The sequence below is a fragment of the Acartia tonsa genome, chromosome 9 (genome assembly GCF_053477335.1).
Source record: "Acartia tonsa isolate MP-2025a chromosome 9, ASM5347733v1, whole genome shotgun sequence".
Lineage (NCBI taxonomy): Eukaryota > Metazoa > Arthropoda > Copepoda > Calanoida > Acartiidae > Acartia > Acartia tonsa.
The window spans coordinates 35,128,820-35,148,415 of record NC_137268.1 but is presented as its reverse complement, the minus strand read 5'-3'; the positions used below and the strand labels follow the sequence as shown (position 1 = coordinate 35,148,415).

The following is a 19,596-nucleotide window of genomic DNA, read 5'->3' as shown; positions in this document are numbered from 1 at the left end:
TAACAAAGTCTCCCTGAAATTTTCAGCTTGATCGGTCCATAAAAGTGGCGCTCGGCACTAATGAGTTAAAAAAAAACACCCTGTATATTTCAAATGAAAACAGAATATCAATTCTTGACAACTAACATTATCTCTTATTTTTGAAGAAAAAAATAAATAAAGAAAGGGGGGTGGGGGGTAGAGTGTAGTTATGTTGCAATTGGGTAAGTAAAATAAATGGAAAAAACATGTTAAATGGCTGTATGTCCCCACCCCGTGGACTTGGGTCTTTGATTATCAACGTAGCGTAGGAAATATTAACACAGCCAAGTTTCTACAAAAGAGCAGAAAGCAAACAGAAGAAAAAGGTTACTCACACTGGATCCAGGTAATTATTTGGTTTTTATATCTGTAGGTATACATTTACTGTAAAGTAAAAAACTACACACCTAACCTTGCGGGTCCAATACCTACGTTGAAATAATGAAATAATATGATCTAAAGAAAAACACAAAAACACTGAAAACTCCCCCATCCAGTTAAATTCAATTTTTAAAAAAGTTCATTGGAAGGGGACATTTTAATGGAAACTGCAAGCAATGATACTTTTAAGTCATCAATATTTCCAGAATGTATCCCCTGAAATAGAATAACAATTATGCAGTTATAATTAGTGCACCTTAGGAATGCTATAGTAAGGTTCAGGTATGTTATAGTCAGGCAGCTAGATACAGGAATAGATTACTATGTATTGGGGAATGATAATGCACGATTTCCCTCAATGTATCTAGTCGAGCACAGAACATCCCCATTATTTTGAAATAAATTGAAACAATGGGGGAGGGGTAGGCACCTACGGGGCCCTAACCTTGTTGAGCTACCACGTGCCTAAAATAACCATACCTAACCTATCTTACACTAAGGTAAAATTCAAAATATACACTTCCCCTTTTTTCTATTTACTTTAAAGTATGGGAAGTTTAGGGGATTTGTGTGCTCTTTGAGGAAAACTGCCCATATTTTATAAAACTTTATTTTTTTAGTGGTTATTAACTAAATGGATTTGTTTATTTAAAAAAAAAAATTCTTATGTTAGTAAGATGGAATATATTTATACCTTCTAATAAATAAAAATAATAATTTTTAAAAATCTTCCAATTCACAATAATTCATTCTAGTATCTATCTATTTGTCATAGCTGGGCTAGAGGACAGGTATATAAAGACAATACTTTCCAGGAAATAATTCAGTCCATAACAGAGTGGTAAACTGTAAGGTAGGCTTCTTAAATCGTTTTCCTAGATATTTGTAGCTGTCTATAGTGCCCTAGCAAAATTGACGTCAATGTTTTTGGCCCACCTATTCTATTGACGTCAGGAAATACCCTGTTTTCTAGGGTGTTTCTTTTCCCCTTCTCTTTCTCTTTCCCTCTACTATGGCGTCAATAGGATAGGTAGGCCAAAAGCAGTGCATTCTATACCAATTTTCCTAGGACACTAAAAAATTGCTACATATATTTTATAGTTGATTATAAACGTCCTTCCGCCCGTCCGTACGTCACTGTAAGTGTACAAGTGTACATAGCAACTCTATTAACATAAATCCGAATGTCCATTTATAACATGATTTTTTAGCTTTATTTTAGATAGTAAAATTATCCGTTTTAAGTATAATAGATTCTTAGTAAGATTGGGAATAATAAATAGTGAGGCATCTCTATAATATAGTCTTCTATGAGACTATTTTCATATTGAGAAACCTGTATTTAAGTAATTTTGCGACGGATTTTTAAAAAACCTTCTAAACAATATTAAAAATTTAAAAATATTTCTCTTTACATTTTTTTTTATTTGCATGACTGTTTTTTTGTTAAGCTTCGCTTTTATGAATGTTGTCATACTTGTATTTGTTATATTCAGTAATTGTCAATTTAATTATTATATTAAAAAAAACATTAGTTTGGTTTCATTATGTAAATTTAGTACAAATGTACCCAAAGTTTTTGATTGAAAGATGATGTTTACTAGTATAATATAATGTCTATAATCTCATTTTTTATAACAACTTTTCATTGAAAATAAGGATTAGAACGCTAAGGGAGTAATGAAACATTGGACTAAATCATGCTAGTACCCAAAATTATCTCTAAGTTTACTTGCAAATTTTTGGTACTTTTGCTAAATCTTAATAGATTTGTTTAAAACTAGTAGAGTTTACACATTTACATAAACAATAAAAAACAACAGAAGGGTTGATTTTGTCTATTGGGGATGTACATAAATTTATCGTCCATTCTCTTATTCCTTAAGATCCCTGAGAACACAAGGCTTTGTTTCTATGATTCCTATTTTTAGTTATTTAGGATTTTAACTAAAAAATATGTTTATGTTGGCGTTTCTTTGTTCTTAGTAAAAATCTAAATTTCATATCACAATATCATTTTTTTTAAGGACCGTAACCATGCCTGGACATATAAAGCTTTCAAAGACGGGTCAGCCCGACCCTGACCCAACTGAGTTCTTGCTCCCTTCCATGGACATGAAGAGAGCTGACCAGCAGAAGCCCTATGACTCCAGGAAGTCTGTGTGGATTCCTGATCCCAAGTCTGGTGGCTATCGTGAGGGTCTTCTTGAGTCTGGTGATCTTGAGGATCCAGCCAGCAAGTGTGTTGTATCTGTGGGCCATGAGAAGTTCACCCATAAGGCTGCTGAGGTTGGCAAGGTCAACCCTCCAAAGTTTGAAAAGTGTGAGGACATGGTAAACTTGACCTTCCTCAATGATGCCTCTGTGTTCTGGAACTTGAAGACTCGTTATCAGGCCAAGATGATCCATACATACTCTGGTCTTTTTGTGGTTGTTGTCAACCCCTACAAGCGTTATCCTCTGTACACTCACAGAGTTGCCAAGATATATCTTGGAAAGAGGCGTAATGAGTGCCCTCCCCATCTCTGGGCTATTGCTGAGACTGCCTACAGGGGTATGTTAAATAACACCAAGAATCAGGCTATGCTGATTACTGGTGAGTCTGGTGCTGGTAAGACTGAGAATACAAAGAAGGTCATCACCTATCTGGCTATGGTGGCCACTAGTGGCAAAAAGTCTGACAAGAAGGTCTCTCTTGAAGATCAGATTGTGGCTACCAACCCTATCCTAGAGTCCTATGGTAATGCCAAGACTTCTAGAAATGATAACTCTTCCCGTTTTGGTAAGTTTATCCGAATCCACTTTACTTCTTCTGGTAAGCTGGCTGGTTGTGATATTGTGTCATATCTGCTTGAGAAGTCTCGTATTACTGAACAGCAGGAAGTTGAGAGATCCTACCACATCTTCTACCAGCTTCTGCAGCCCTATGGTGATGGCATTGGTGGTGGTCTGAGAGAGAAGTGTCATCTGAGCTCTGACATCTATGATTACACCTATGTTTCTCAGGGTAAGGTGTCTGTTGCATCAATTGATGACAATGAAGAGCTTGAGTACACTGAGGATGCTTTCAATGTTCTTGGCTTTGGTGAGCAGGAGAAGTATGACTGTTATATGCTTACTGCAGGTGTTATGACCTTTGGAGGTGTTGAGTTCAAGACCAAGGGCCGTGATGACCAAGCTGAATGTGAGGATATTGGACCAGAATCTTTTGCTGGCAAGGTTGCTGCTCTGTGTGGTGTCAATGCTGCTGCTATGATTAAGGCTTTCTGCAAGCCAAGAATCAAGGTTGGTACTGAATGGGTGACCAAGGGTCAAACCTGTGAGCAAGCAACCAATGCTGTTGGTGGTATTGCCAGAGCTATCTTTGATCGTGTATTCAAGTGGTTGATTGAAAAGTGTAATGACACTCTTATTGATGCTACCCTTAAGAAGGCTAATTTCTGTGCTGTGCTTGATATTGCTGGATTTGAGATCTTTGAGTACAATGGTTTTGAGCAGATTTCAATCAACTTTGTCAATGAGAAGCTACAGCAATTTTTTAACCACCACATGTTTGTTGTTGAACAAGAGGAGTATGTGAAGGAAGGTATTGATTGGGAAATGGTTGACTTTGGTATGGATCTTGCAGCCTGTATTATTATGTTTGAAAAACCTATGGGCATCTGGGCTATCCTTGAGGAAGAGTCTCTTTTCCCCAAGGCAACTGACAAGTCTTTTGAAGAGAAGCTCAAGTCTTCCCTTGGAAAGCTGCCTGTTTTCCTAAAGCCCCAATCTAAGACTGACAAAAATGCTCACTTTGCTCTTGCTCACTATGCTGGTGTTGTATCCTACAATGTTACTGGATGGCTGGAAAAGAACAAAGATCCTGTCAATGACACTGTTGTTGAGATCTTCAAGTCTACCTCAAGTGTTGAATTGCTTATTCACTTGTGGAGAGATCACCCTGGACAGCCAACTACTACACCTAAGGATGAGGGCAAGAAAAAGAAGAAGGGTGGTGGTGGCAAAACTGTGTCCTCTGTTTATCTTGTATCTCTTGGGGAGCTTATGCATACTCTACATCAATGTGAGCCTCACTTTGTACGTTGTCTTGTACCTAATACTCACAAGAAGCCAGGAGAAGTGGAACCCCCTCTTATTATGCACCAACTTACCTGTAATGGTGTCCTTGAGGGTATCAGAATCTGCATGCGAGGATTCCCCAATAGAATGTTGTATCCTGACTATAAGATGAGATATGCCATACTTGGTGCAGCTGAGATTAACAGCTCCAGTGATAACAAGACTGCTGTCTATGCTCTTATGGACAAGATTGCTTTCCCACGTGAAAGGTATCGTCTTGGACACACTCTTGTCTTCTTCAGAGCTGGAGCCCTTGCCCTGCTTGAAGAAATGAGAGATGACATTGTTTTAAAGCTTGTCAGGTATCTCCAGGGTGAGTGCCTTAAGAGGATCAGAGGCAAAGTTTATCAGAGAAGATATGATCAGAGGGAGCTCATCAAAGTTTGTCAGAGGCAATTCAGGAAGTATATTTCAATGCGTGACTGGGGATGGTTTATTCTTATTCAGAAGACAAGACCACTTATTGGTATGCCCAATCCTGAAGAAGAACTGCGCCTTCTTGAAGAGGCTGCCATGGCTAAGTATGGTGCTTATGAAGAGCAGTTGAAGACTAAGGAAAGGCTGCTTGGTGAGAATGATATTGCCAGAGGAGAAATTAAGGCTCTTATCAAACAGATTGAAGCAGAACAGGGCAATATGTCTCAATACCATGAAAAACAGGCTAAAATCTCTGCCCAAAGAGCTGATCTTGAGGTTCAGCTTGCCAATGCACAACAACTATTGATTCAAAAGGAGTCTGAAAGACAAGATGCTACAGCTGAAAAGAAGGTCTTTGAACAGGAGTGCATTGCTGTAAAGAAGGATATTGAAGATGTTGAAATTGCCATCCAAAAGCTTGAGCAGGAAAAGACAAACCGTGACCATACAATTAGATCTTTGCATGATGAAGTTGCCAATCAGGATGAAATTATCAACAAGCTTAACAAGGAGAAGAAGCACATGAGTGAAAATGCATCCAAGGCTGGTGAAGATTTGCAAATTGCTGAGGACAAGGTTAACCATCTTAACCAGATCAAGAATAAACTTGAACAAACTCTTGATGAACTGGAAGGCTCCTTGGACAAAGAGAAGAGAAGCAGAGTTGTTGTTGAGAAGGAGAGAAGAAAGGTTGAGGGTGAACTTAAGGTAGCACAGGAGAATGTTGCTGATCTTGAAAGAACAAAGAAGGAATTAGAGATGTCCATGGCTCGTAAGGAAAAGGACTCTGCTAACCTTTTCAGTAAGCTTGAGGAAGAACAATCTCATGTTGCCAAGATTCAGAAGTCCATCAAGGAACAGCAATCAAGAGTTGAAGAGATGGAGGAAGAGCTTGAGGCTGAGCGCCAGGCAAGAGCTAAGGCTGAAAGACAGAGGTCTGACCTGGCTAGAGAATTGGAGAGCCTTGGAGAGAGACTGGGTGAGGCCTCTGGTGCTACTACTGCTCAAATTGAATTGAATAAGAAGAGAGATGCTGAAGTTGTTAAACTTAGAAGAGATCTTGAAGAGGCTACCATTACACAAGAAGCTACTATGATTTCTCTGAAGAAAAAGCATCAAGATGCCATAGCTGAGATGTCAGAACAGATTGATCAGCTAAATAAGATGAAAGCCAAGGTTGAAAAGGATAAGCAGCACATTATGCATGAGATTGCTGATGTTAGAGCTGCTACTGATGAGGTTCAGAGATCCTCTTCTTCTGCTGAGAAATCACATAGAAATCTGTGCAACCAGTTGAATGATCTTGTCAAGAAGGTTGAGGAGGCCAATCTGACCCTTGGAGATTTTGAAGCTTCAAAGAGAAAGATTGGAGCTGAGAATGGAGACCTTCTTAGACAGGTGCAGGATCTTGAGAATTCTGCTGTCATGCTTTCCAAGGTCAAGTCTGCCCTTGCCTCACAGCTTGAGGAGCAGCGTAGATTTGCTGATGATGAGGCTAAGGAGCGCCAATCCCTCCTTGGCAAGTATAGAAATGCTGAGCATGAAGTTGATGGCATGAGAGAACATCTTGAAGAGGAAGCTTCTTCCAAGGACAACCTCATGAGACAGCTGAACAAAGCTCAGGGTGAAGTTGATATGTGGAGAACAAGATATGAAAAGGATGGTGTTGGTAAAGCTGAAGAACTTGAAATGGTTAAGCTGAAAATGCAGGCCAGACTTTCAGAAGCTGAATCAACAGTCAACCAGCTTAACTCCAAGCTTATTCAGCTTGAGAAGGCTAGGGGTAAGCTGCAGGCTGAGCTTGATGACATGGCTGTCCAAGTTGACCAGGCCCAGATCCTCAATCTATCCATGGAGAAGAAGGCTAAGCAGTTTGACAGGATTGTTACTGAATGGAAGGATAAATGTGATAGCCTTGGCAAGGACTTGGATTCAAGCCAAAAGGAGACCAGAAATGCTTCATCTGAGCTTTTTAGAATCAAATCAGCCTATGAAGAGGCTGTTCTTCATCTTGATGAAGTAAGAAGAGAGAACAAAACTCTGTCCAATGAAATCAAGGACATCATGGATCAGATTAGTGAAGGTGGACGCAACATCCATGAGATTGACAAAATCCGCAAGCGTCTTGAAGCAGAAAAGATGGAGCTTGAAGTTGCCCTCTCTGAGGCTGAGGGAGCTCTTGAACAGGAGGAGAACAAGGTCCTTAGGGCTCAGCTTGAACTCACACAGGTGCGCCAGGAGATTGAGAAGAGAATGGGTGAGAAGGATGAGGAGTTTGAGTCCACAAGAAAGAACATGACTAAGGCTCTTGAAAACATGCAAGCTGCTATTGAGACTGAAACCAAGGGCAGATCTGAGGCAGTTAGAATGAAGAAGAAACTTGAGACTGATGTTATGGATCTTGAAACTGCACTAGAGCATGCCAATGCTGCTAATGCTGAGACACAGAAGGTTATCAAAAAGTATCAGCTGAGCCTGAGAGATGTCCAGGTGAGACTTGAAGAAGCAATCCATGCAAAGGATGTTGCCCATGACAACCTTATAGCAGCTGATAGAAAGGCTCATGCTAACCAGAATGCTCTTGAGGAGGCCCGTACACTGCTTGAACAGTCTGACCGTGCTAGACGCATGGTTGAGCAGGAGCTTGCTGATACCAATGAGACTCTTGGTGAGCAGACTTGCACCAACCAGGCCATTCATGGAGCTAAGATGAAGCTGGACAGTGAACTCTGCACTCTTCAGGTAACTTTAATATTCCTCTTAAATAACAATTTCTAAGAAATATTTGATTTTTTTTGTTTTTATAAAAAAAAAATTTTTTAAACTTAATATAAAGCAACAAATATCTAAAGCCATAGATGCAATATTAGGCAGTCTTAATAAAATGACATTGTGATCCTTTATAATGCAATAACATGAAGCTAACAATAATTTTAAAAATTTAGTTAATTATTTTTAATATAAAGTATTGATTTAAAGAAGTAAAATTTCAATATATTTTAATAGGCTGACTTGGATGAAATGGCATCAGAGGCAGCTATGTCTGAGGACAAGGCCCAGAGAGCCATGATTGATGCTGCTCGCCTTGCTGAGGAACTGCGCCAGGAACAGGAGACTGCTCAGATCCTGGAGCGTGACCGCAAGCTCATGGAGGCTCAGGCTAAGGACATGCAGGTATGTATCTATTATTACTGTAACAAACATGAATAAATCCTTTATAATAAGAGACACATAAAAGTTTAATACTTCTTCAAACTAACTATTTTTGTTTAAAAAGATTGATATACACGAAGACAAATTTGTTTCAATTTATCCTCATCCAAATTTTTTCTGTTGATAGTTTGTAATCATTGTTGCAATCTATTTGTCTATTCATTCAACATTTTTGACCAGATATAACTAATTTGGATTCATTTTTGACCATTTATACGTTTAGAGCCGTCTTGATGAGGCTGAGCAGCATGCCCTGAAGGGAGGTCGCAAGGCCATGGCTAAGATGGACACAAGGATCAGAGAACTGGAGTCAGAGCTGGACTCTGAGAGCAGACGCTGCAACGACGCTCAGAAGGCTCTGCGCAAGTCTGAGAGAAAGATTAAGGTAAGTTAAATCTAAAAGTAAATTACAATTTTAAAATGCACCTAAAACCACACTTCCATATAAAATTTTAAATTTTTTTGCTGTCTCGATTTTGCTATTTTTTAAAACTTAAAAATTTGATTACTGGTTCAGATGTTGTTCTTTTGTGCTAAAATTTCAAAGAAAAAACATCATCGCCTGAGAAAGATGAAATGTTTAGACAAACATCCTGTTGCTTTATTATGAAGTAAAATTCTAAAAAAATGTTGTCTACTACTATCAAATTTAAAATTTTAGACTTTACAGACAAAAAAGCGCGAAGCTACCATAAAAAAATACATGAAATGACTAGATTATGAATTTAGGAGTTGACCTACCAGCAAGACGAGGACAAGAAGAACCATGAGAGAATGCAGGCACTCATTGATCAGCTGCAGGGCAGAATCAGGTACTTTCAGAAAGAAAGAGAGAGGACAAAGGGCTGTTTATTACACTAGTCCCCAAAGTTTTACAATAACAAACTTTGGGGACTGAATTTTGATTGGTTGGTTTATTAAGTTAAGTGTTCAAACGTTTCAACCACTAATTTTAGACGATAGAAGGGGTAATTTTGTGTATTATCATTGTAGGTAAACATCAATTTATTAGCAATTGTCTTATCCCTTTAGATCCCTGAAAGTTCAATATTTTAGGTCCTACAAGAAACAGATTGAAGAAGCAGAGGAGATTGCCTCCCTGAACCTGGCAAAGTTCCGCCAGACTCAAGGTCTTCTCATGGCCTCCCAGGAAAGATAAATTGATATGTTAGTGGGCAGTCAATTATTAATGATTAGTTTCTCTTGAAAACAGAATGCAATCAGACTTTTAGTTGCTGAGATCTTGTTCTTCAGACCAAATAAGTTATTACTTTACATCATAAGATACTAGTTGCTTCACCCCTAGCCCTTAGGAAATATAATAAAACCAGCCCAAGACATTAACATTCTTCCCTGAAAAGAACCACAAATTCGGACCAGTAATTTTAGTAATCTAAGATAAGAAAAATAACCCTACTGCTTTTATCATAGGATTTAAAAAAATTAATTTTTTGATATAAAATTCTTTTTCTCGTATTTATTCGAATCCGGTGGATAGGAACCGGTTCTCATCCATACGAAAAAACTATGTCTAGCATCGTATTATATCCAGCTTTCTACGGATATAAAAATGTACAATCATAAGATTAAAACCAATTTTTTAGCCCATGCCTTCGGCACCTCGGGGCTAAAAAAAACTGGTTTAAATCTTATAATTGTACATTCTATATCCGCGGAAAGCCGTTTATAATACGATGCGAGAAATAACTATTCCTATATCCAATCATAATTGTAACCCATCGGGGTTTGATTGAAATTTATGTATGTTTATTGTTGTACAGAGTGACTATGGACGTTGGGCTGTTTATTACACATGTCTCTAAAGTTTTATAATGATGTTTTCATATTCGTTAGCCTAATAACTTTGGGGACTTTTGTTGAATTTTGATTGTCCATACGTTTTAACCACTAATTGTAATCTACAAAGGGGGTAATTTTGTGTATTAACATTGGGGATGTACATCAATTTGTCGGCCATTGTATTATCCCTTTATATCCCTGATTTGAACCCACTTTCTTATTTGTTTATCCTGATGATGCACAGGACAATGCTGATACTGCTGAACACTCCCTGGCCAAAGCTAAGACACGTGCCCGCAGCGCTTCACTGGCACCAGTAAGTACCATTCCATCCCAGTATGGCTTCCAAACCGATTAATATCCGCTGGATTTGTACCGGTTCTCAGCTACACTGAAAAATTATGTTAAGCATCGTATTAAAGACAATTTGCCACGAATATCAAAAGAAAAATGATTAAATAAAACCAGTTTTCTTAGCCCGGGCCTTCAGCCACGCAGGGCTATAAAACTAGTTTGAAACTTATAGTTGTACATTCTTATATCCGCGGAAAGCTGTTTATATTACGATGCGATAAATAACTACTTTACTAGAAGGGAGGGAAAGAACATTGGATTGTAAATTATCATGGTGCCCAAAATCTCAAAATTAAGCTCTCTTATTCGCTGGCTTAAAATAAAAGAACTCTTTATCATATTTGCTTTGTTGGTTCTAGTTAGAAGTGTTCATAGTTATCATCTAATAATCTAAATTGTCTGTTTTCATAGATTTGCTTTAACGGATGTTGTCATCCTTGTTATTTTATGCAAACCAAAAGAGAGAAAAAATATATTCAAAATGGGCAAGTCTACAAATTAGTTACCATTTTAAATATAATGTTGCTTTTTTTTAGATGTAAGAAGATTCCTCTGATTTGACCAACGACCGAATGCTTGCCCAAAAATAAATTGATTTTGTGTAATCCTATTTATTATGTTTAATTATTTGTAGTTAATAGTTATATTTTCATAATTAGTTTTTATTCTCAATAGTTAATTATTTAGATTAAAATAAATTATTATTTAACTAAATTAACGGTGCTTTCACTCAACCGCCCCCCCCCCCCCCCCCCACCATCTGTTTTTATTTTTAGATTATGGAAATAATCGTCATTGCTTTATGAATGACCAGCCTTTAGGGAAATTATACAAAAATAGCTAAAATCATGCCTAGGACCTCTATAAGTCTTGTATGAAATGGCCAACTTATTTTTTTCGTGATTTTTAAGAACAGACAAAAAGTTACTATTTTATATATTACATACAAGTTGCTTCACCCCTAGCCTCCCGAAGAGGGCTGTGGTCTATTAAATAGCTTTAAACCATTCCAAGATATTTATATAACTTACCTATATAGTATATCCAATTCGGACCTGCAATTTCCGAGATCTTTAGCTTGAGACAAAAAATCCTACTTTCGTATATAAGTTTAGATAAATAATTTTTTTGAAAATTTATTATTCACAATCTAAAACTTGAACATCATCATTTCTAAAAGTGAAATATTTTGGGTGCTGGCCCACAAACTGCGGTGGATAACCCTGCTCCGTTATTTTCTTCAGTTTTTCCATCAATTCTGCGTCTGCTAGGCATCCCTGAAACAAAAAGAAAAGAAAACGAAGTAGCGGGTTTTGTCGTATTTTCACAGTAGCTTTTAATAGGTAATTTTGGGTTAGGTCAATGTTAAAGATTGCCCCGCATGATTATGAAATTGACCCTGCAGGGTTACAGCCCACCGCAAGGTCTAGAAATAGGAGAAAAGCTACTTTGAAAATACGACGAAATGTTTTCTTTCCTTGATCCCAATACATTTATTACCCTAAATAGTAAATCAGACAAAATAGTACTTCCAACTTAATAATGAATTTTTACCAAACAATTATATATCTAATACCATGAGCGTAGAATTTTTTTTAGCAATCTAATTTACCAGGCAAATCTTTATCCTAAGAAATTCAGATGTTTATAGCTTACATGTAATGGATATTAAAATAAATTTAATCTATAAGGTGGTAATTTTTGTATACATAGTTGGGGTGTATTTCAATCTAACATGTATTGTCTTATCACTTAATATCCCTGTGATTATTATATGTTGTTGTTGTAGTTGTATTCAGGGAGGGAGGGGACATTAGACTTTTTATTATAGATAAACAATTTTGGAGACTTATCTAATTTTGATTGGTTGGTTCATTAAATTGAGTGTCCAAATGTTTCATACACTAATTGTTATCTACAGAAGGGGTTATTTTCCGTATCATAATTGGGGTGTATTTAAGTTTATCATCCATTGTCTTACCCCTTAAAATCCCTGTGATTATTATATGTTGCTGTAGTTGTATTCAGGGATGGAGGGGACACTGGACTGTTTATTATAAATAGCGGCTACGCCTCCTAGAGGCCTCTAGGGGCACTTAGGGAGAGTCGAATTTGAAAATAATAAGTAAAAAAAAAATTTGGTGAGGGGGGGCGGAATTTTTTTTTTGGGGGGGGGTGTTCCCCCTATTTTTATTTTTCTTTTTAAAAATTACAACAAAATTTTTTTTTGGGGGGGGAGTGATTTTTTTCTAGAGGCGATTTCTCTTGGGAGGGTGGTGGTACCCTTTCCCAAAATACTTCCCAGGACCTATGAGAAGCTACCCTGTTAAGGAGAACCCGATCGGTTCAGCGGTTAGCGAGATCCTTCGGTACAAACACACAGACATCCTGTTACTTTAGTATAAGGATAGTCCCCAAAGTTTTATAAAGGCGTTTTCTTATTAGTTAGCTAAACAATTTTAGGGACTTATCTAATTTTAATTGGTTGGTTTATTAAGTTGAGTGTCCAAATGTTTCATACACTAATTGTTATCTACAGAAGGGGTTATTTTCCGTATCATAATTGGGGTGTATTTAAGTTTATCAGCCATTGTCTTACCCCTTAAAATCCCTGTAATTACTAGATGATATGCTGTAGTTGTATTATGTATCTAGCATATTGTATTACATCAAAGAAAATAGAAATTCAATTCAAACAACATCAACAACAATTAACATATATACAGTTTACTAATTTGCCTTTTAATTTTGGGAAATTAAGTACTATTAGATTTATCAAAAAAGGTATTAGGGAAAAAAACTAGGTAAGAAAATCTTTATAGGAGTTCGTTTTTTCTAATGGCGATGGTGGTACCCTTCTCTTAAATAGTTATAAACCTTTCCAGGACGAAGAGAACATTTACTGTAAAAGAATACCATATTAATTGAGCGGTCAGAGAGATCATTCAGTGCACACAGACATACATGTAAACATCCTGTTACTTTTCTACAAAGTATAATGATGTATAACTAAGTAAATGTATATCTAACAATCTCTGTATTATGTATGTTTTCTACCACTCTCCTTTCTTTCATACTACTAAAGATAATTGAAGACTTCAAAATCCAGGTATTCATACCTATACTTGATTTGTTGGTCGAAAAGTTTGGATATTCGATGTTTGTACAACCAAATTAAGATTAAAGATATTACCCAAAGTTTTTAAGCCATAATAATTTGGGAACCATTCTAATTTACAGTCAAATGTCACCTCCATAATAGAATGTACCAATTTGGCATATGCAGGTGCTGTGATTCAGCCAATTAATTCCATTAGAAATTGCAGAAAATTATATATTTTGTTGGCGTAAAACTTGTTTTTTTGTGTAGCTGAAGGGAAGTGGATAAGAAGGGGGATAAATCTGGGAAAAAGGTTGTGGAGAAATTTTCACTTAGAATTGTTTCTCTAAATCACATTTATTTAAATTATCATACTGCAAGAAGCGGTTGCAGATTGTCCAAAAAAAATTAGGCGAAACAACCTATAGTGGCCAATGTCATACAATACAAATGACCAATGATAGGCCAGTATACATTGTAATTGGCCAATGTTGATTGTATACTGACCTATCATTTGTCATTTGTATTGTATGACGTCATTTTTTATTGGACGCTATACACACTGTTTCAAATTAGGCAGGCTTGCAGAATTTTCTAAATGTATATTTTGTAGTTTACTTGTAACTCGTAACTGGGCCCCTAGTATATATAGAAGCGAGGGCAGTAAAACAGCCTAAAACAATCCTAAAACAAAATATTAAAAATAAAGTAAACTAAAACAATCACGGGAAGCTTCCAGTTTTTGGAGAACTCAAAAAATTAGGGATATCTTAATAGACAAACAAAAACTTATAATTAATTTATTAAATTTTGTTCCATTCTGTGAATAAATCTAGATTACATATGCCCTAAATATCCAAAATTGTTGTTGCTTTCTTCTGCTTTTCAATAATTAGTATCAGGTAGGGAGGGGACATTAGGATGTTTTATCATATCGTTTTCTTATTTGATGGCTTAACAACCTTGGGGACTTTTATTGAATTTGATTGGTTGGTTCATTTAGTTGAGTGTGCAAATCTTCCAACCACTAATTCTAATCTACACAAGGGGTAATTTTGGGTATAATCATTGTGGATGTACATCAATTTATCGGCCATTGTATCATCCCTTTAGATCCCTGAATTAGAATAATCACCAGGGATATCAAGGGATAGGACAATGGACGATAAATTACTGTAAACAAAATTATCCCTTCTGAAGAAATTAATAATTACTGAAAAGTTTGGACACTAAAGATTTTTAATAAATGTCCCCAAAGTTTTTAAGCTAATCAATGTGAAAACATATTCATAAAACTTTGGGTACTATTACAATTTACAGATCAATTTTCTCTGCCACCCTGATTATGAGAGAAAGGGGAGATGTATTGCTATGGATTTTAGCTTTCTAACTTTTCTATAATTAAGGATCACCTTTCCCTATTACCCTTTCGCTTTCCTTTTAATACAATGTATAAATATCTATACTTAGATAAAAGTAAGAACAAACCCAACATAATGCAAATACAGTGGCTTTTTTATGAAAACTTTTTTAGAAAGAAATATTACCCCACTTATATTAGTAATCAGAATTTAATGATTGGTGGCTTATTTTCTTCCTTTTTAAGAAAATAATAGAACATCAAAAAATGTTTTAGTTTTATTTTAAAAGTACAGTAAAATCTAAAATTCAAAACTTAGGTGTCATCAAAAAATGTTTTTTTTGCAAGTTTTTTTTTATGCTCAAATCTTGTACTCTTTGCAAGAATGACTGCAAAACGCTTCAAAGTTGAGATACAAATTTAAAAATTGACACAGATACTATTGGATTATCTAGTAAATGCACATGAACCACGAGAAAATTTTTTCATGTCTCTATCTGTAACAGCCCCCATCTCCCCCCCCCCCCCCAACGATTTATGCGAATTGGGGCCTGATCTGTAAGGGTTAATTAAGACTAACCTAATTACATCCTTTTAAAATTTTAATTAACATCTCCATTTATGTTTGAAATGAACAATGTTAATTGAAAATCTAAATTTTAGAATTGTACATCTCAAATGCAGGTCAAACTCAGAGATGGGAACTGTTTTTCGAGTATGGCTGCAAAACCGATCAATATCCGCTGGATTAGAACAGGTTCGCAGCCATACTGTAAAATCATATAGTTCATAGTATTACTATTACATACAATTTTCCACATTTAATAGAATAAAAATAATAAGATTAATACTAATTTTGTAAGCCAGGGCATTTGGCCCATTGGGGCTTACAAAACATGTTTTAATCTCTCAATTTTTCAATTTTATATACGCGGAAAGTAAAATTCTAGATACGTTACATACCAATAAGCCGTTCAAAAATCATCGCTAATCAATTTTTAAGATTGGCTGTAAGGTCTGAAAGTGTGCATTTAAATAGAATAAAAAGGTAAAACATGCACTGTTTATTACCTATTCACGATTAAATATCTAAAAAGGGCCGCACAATTTAAGAATAGTTTTTTCTCGCATCGTATTATAAACAGCTTTCCGCGGATTAAGATTAAAACCAGTTTTTTAGCCCCGAGGTGCCGAAGGCCCGGGCTAAAGAAAACTTGTTTTAATTTTATGATTGTACATTTTTATATTCGTAGAAAACTGGATATAATACGATGCTAGACATAGTTTTTTCGTATGGATGAGAACCGGTTCCTATCCACTGGATTCAAATGAATACGAGATTAAAAAATCTTGAGCTTCATCTAAGAATAAAGTACAACACGTAGTATATATTAATTTCCGTACATCAAGTACTACGGCTTGAAACCTTTATCGACTATGCATTTAAATTTTAATGTATACGTACTTAAATAAAACAAAAACAATGAACTAAATTTAATTAGAATTTATTGATAATTTAGAATATATGTAAACTACATCTCCTCGGCCATTTCTCTCTCCTCCTCGTGCTTTCCCTTGGTCCTCCTCTTGGTCTTGACGTGCTGGTTCCTCTTCTGTCTGACGGAGTCCTTGCGCTTGGTGTCCACATGTCTCTTGGTATTATTACGCTTGATACCATGCTCTATGTTTTTATTTTTAGTTTGATGGCGAACTTTCGTTACTGTTCGACCTTTTTTAAGGCTCATTTTAATAAATCTTCCTTTAGAGTCTCTTTTAGGCATTGGTCTGTTGGATTTTCTTGACGCTCTTTTGGACATTTTTGTTCCTGATTTCATTTTTCTGCCTTTGGAATCTCTTGACCTTCTAACGCTTCTTTTGGACATCATTTTTCCAGCCTTGGTTACTTTTTTAGCCATTTTAGATTTAATGTGTTTATCGTACCAAAGTTTAAAGCTTACTAAATGTTAAACGATTTTTCAATATTATTTGGACGATTTTTGAAATCGAATTGGAAGATTTTAAAAAAATATTGAACCAAATTATTGCATGTATTTGATAATTTATTAATAGTTTTCAATTGTATACTTTTAAGCTTTTATTCAACTTGCGGCTACGACCCTAGAGGCCTCTAGTGGCACATTAAGTGTGTTTTTTTTATTTCAAATATTTATTTATTTCTATGTTGCGTTGACCTTCCCGGACCTAAAAGAAGCTACCCTGTTAGGGAGAACCCGATCGGTTCAGTGGTTAAACAGTGATTTTCGGTAAAACAAACATACAAACAGACAGACATTGTTGTACTTTGTTTTATAGATAAGACTTTTTGTATGTATTTATTTCATTAAAAAACGAAGCTTTTCCTAAATTAGGTTGTGGTTTGAAAAATCATACTATTAGAACCTATAGGCCTTAACTATCCTTGCGGTGCTCTTTTAAACTATACTTAACCTAACCTAACTAAAAATATTTTGTTTATTCAAAAAGTTCGATTGTTGTTTAAATGTAAGATTCTTAAGACGATTTAGTATTTAAAAATATTTTACCTTTAAAAATTCTTCTTTTGTCAATGTTCCATCTCCATTCAAATCAATCTCTTTAAACAGTCGTGCACTGTGCTTTGTTGCCTTTAATTAAAAGAACAAAACGTTGAATTAACGATAAGAGCAAGAGGGTGGTTAAACATAAAAAACTATTACTCCCTTTTAGAAAAGTACCAAATTAGGGTCTAGGAATTAACAAGGATGGCAAATCTCATAAGTTTCAAACCACACACATAAAATAGATATTTGGAAAAACAGACTAATATCAAATATTGTTCTAGGAATACTCACAAAAAATTGTATACAGAAAAAAATACATATAAGAGAACACTAATTTTAAATGATATATCCCCCAAAATAGCTATAAACCTTCCCAGGAGCTACAATGTAAAGGAGATCCATATCGATTCAGCAGATAAAAAGATTCTTCGGTACAGATAGAAGACATCCTGTTACTTAATCATATAGATTACCTTTTCGTCTGTATTGCCTCTGACAGCACCATACACATTCCCCTCCAACATGGAATAGACACACTAAAACAAGAATAGTTTTATGGACAGCTTTCCGCGAATAGTAAAATAAAAATAAAAGATAAAACCAGTTTTTTTTAGCTCCGAGTCTTTGTTATAATGCTATACTTGATTTATCAGTATGGCTGAGAACCGGTTCTAATACAGCGGATATGAATCGGTTTTGAAGCCATACTGGAATTGTGGTTTCTTTAAAAGTGTCTAGCGAGCACAGAAATGTCTTCCTTTTAATAAACTTTACGTGGGCTTAAACCCTGTGGGCCCTGGGGTCTATACCTAACCTAGCCTAATAATACCTTAAAAAACCAGCCCCTTCCACCATTCCCATTTCAAAATAAGAGAGGGAGTTTTTTGTGGTCGAGCAGCCAGGATAAATATGTCAATTAGTAGAGGAGCAGCAATAAAATTAGTTGTCCCAATTTAGCATTTAAGCTATTCGTAAAACCAAACGGACAGACAGACGGACGTGCAAATATTTTCCTGATGAAAATACATCTTTAGAGATAAAAAGTAGATTTTCTTTCTTAGAACTGTTATTTCTACTTTAAAAAGAAAATGGATGGAAATTAAAGAAAAACATTCTTTTCATAACTTAAAGACACGGCCGCAAAAATCTTTAGAAATCTAAAGTAAGGAATGAAAATACAATATACACAGCAAAATGTTAACATTTCAACACAACAAAAAAGTATTGAACAATATTTATGTGACGCAGCAAATAGTGCCTAATGAAAAATTACGTCATGCAATACAAATAACCAATGGTAGGCCAGTATGCATTGTAATCGAACAAAGGTAAAATATATACTTACCTATCATTAATCATTTGCAATGTAAAACGTCATTTTTTATTAGGCACTATTTGATGCTTCTATTTAAGTCAGCTATAGACATTCAAGAAAAATGGTCATGGTTAACACAATTTTCATTGATATTAATTCTAATAGCATTATTATTCAGGGAGTAAGGGAGGGGTCAATTGATCGAATATTCAAACCTTGGTGCAAAGTGTTCGCGAAGTATTTTTATGACGTCACACATGACAATTTCCAGCGCTTCCCTGTAAACCTATTTTAAAATACTTGTTTACATAATATTTACCTTAAAAACGAGATTCATTTCCCCCTGATCTAACTCTCCACTTCCATCCTCGTCGTACCTGGTAAAAAAGTAATATTTCAGGGAGAGAGGGGATATTAGACTGTTTATTACACTATTCTCCAAAGTCTTATACATAAGCTTAACAACCTTAGGGACTTGATTGTTAGGTTCATTTAGTTGAGTATTCAAACGTTTCAACCACTAATTGTAATCTACAGAAGGGGTAATTTGGTGTATTATCAGTCGAGATGTACATAAATTTATCGACTATTGTTTTATTCCTTTAGATCCTTGGTAACATTAATGGTTTATTCATCTTGTTAGCTATTAATTCTGGTGGGTTCCCTCAAAGTGCCTATTGAACACTGAAATACCTACCCCCTTTCATTTTTGTTTAAATAAAATTGAAAATAAGATGTATAGTAATGGTTTTTCATTTATTTTACTTTAGGGCAGGTTCGGTTATATTGGGAACTGTGTAGCCTCACTGGTTTGAAGCACCAAGTCAAGTTTGATATAGAAAAAGTAATTTAAAAATCATTTTACTTACATTTTAAATGCCCATTTAAGTTTTTGTTCTGGTGTTCTATCAGAAATAGAATAGAAAGATTCCTTTAAGAATTAAGTAGGATAGACTTAAAAATGACTTAAAGC

At 35.6% G+C, this 19,596-nt stretch overlaps 3 protein-coding genes across 8 annotated transcripts in view; 1 reads left to right on the top strand and 2 right to left on the bottom strand.

Moving 5' to 3' along the window:
• LOC145327655 (protein zer-1 homolog) overlaps window positions 1–19,596 on the bottom strand; it is a 350,140-nt gene that overhangs the window by 130,633 nt on the left and 199,911 nt on the right. The window lies entirely within an intron of this gene.
• Window positions 1,208–11,022, top strand: LOC145328836 (myosin-4-like). The gene is made up of 8 exons (XM_080172744.1): window positions 1,208–1,255; window positions 2,430–7,683; window positions 7,948–8,115; window positions 8,378–8,539; window positions 8,884–8,966; window positions 9,211–9,306; window positions 10,201–10,270; window positions 10,845–11,022. Exons 2-8 carry the CDS (start codon window positions 2,440–2,442, stop codon window positions 10,848–10,850), a joined length of 5,829 nt encoding a protein of 1,942 aa, XP_080028870.1. The 5' UTR covers window positions 1,208–1,255; window positions 2,430–2,439; the 3' UTR covers window positions 10,851–11,022.
• LOC145327851 (hippocalcin-like protein 1) lies at window positions 11,448–19,530 on the bottom strand. Its single transcript, XM_080171389.1, has 5 exons — window positions 19,493–19,530; window positions 18,943–19,000; window positions 17,782–17,844; window positions 17,312–17,392; window positions 11,448–11,585 (listed from the first exon to the last, which is right to left on the bottom strand). Coding segments are annotated over exons 1-5 (342 nt in total). The 5' UTR covers window positions 19,495–19,530.

What these genes read in the sequence shown, in the direction of transcription:
- LOC145327851 (XM_080171389.1), bottom strand. An exon ending in AAATGAATCTCGTTTTTAAG is followed by an intron (nt 17,845 to 18,942) that starts GTAAATATTATG and finishes TTCTTGTTTTAG; the next exon opens with TGTGTCTATTCCATGTTGGA. An exon ending in CAAAAGAAGAATTTTTAAAG is followed by an intron (nt 11,586 to 17,311) that starts GTAAAATATTTT and finishes TTTTTGTTTCAG; the next exon opens with GGATGCCTAGCAGACGCAGA.
- LOC145328836 (XM_080172744.1), top strand. Translation starts at nt 2,440, where the DNA reads ATGCCTGGACATATAAAGCTTTCAAAGACGGGTCAGCCCGACCCTGAC. An exon ending in CTCAGGCTAAGGACATGCAG is followed by an intron (nt 8,116 to 8,377) that starts GTATGTATCTAT and finishes TTATACGTTTAG; the next exon opens with AGCCGTCTTGATGAGGCTGA. An exon ending in AGTCTGAGAGAAAGATTAAG is followed by an intron (nt 8,540 to 8,883) that starts GTAAGTTAAATC and finishes TTATGAATTTAG; the next exon opens with GAGTTGACCTACCAGCAAGA.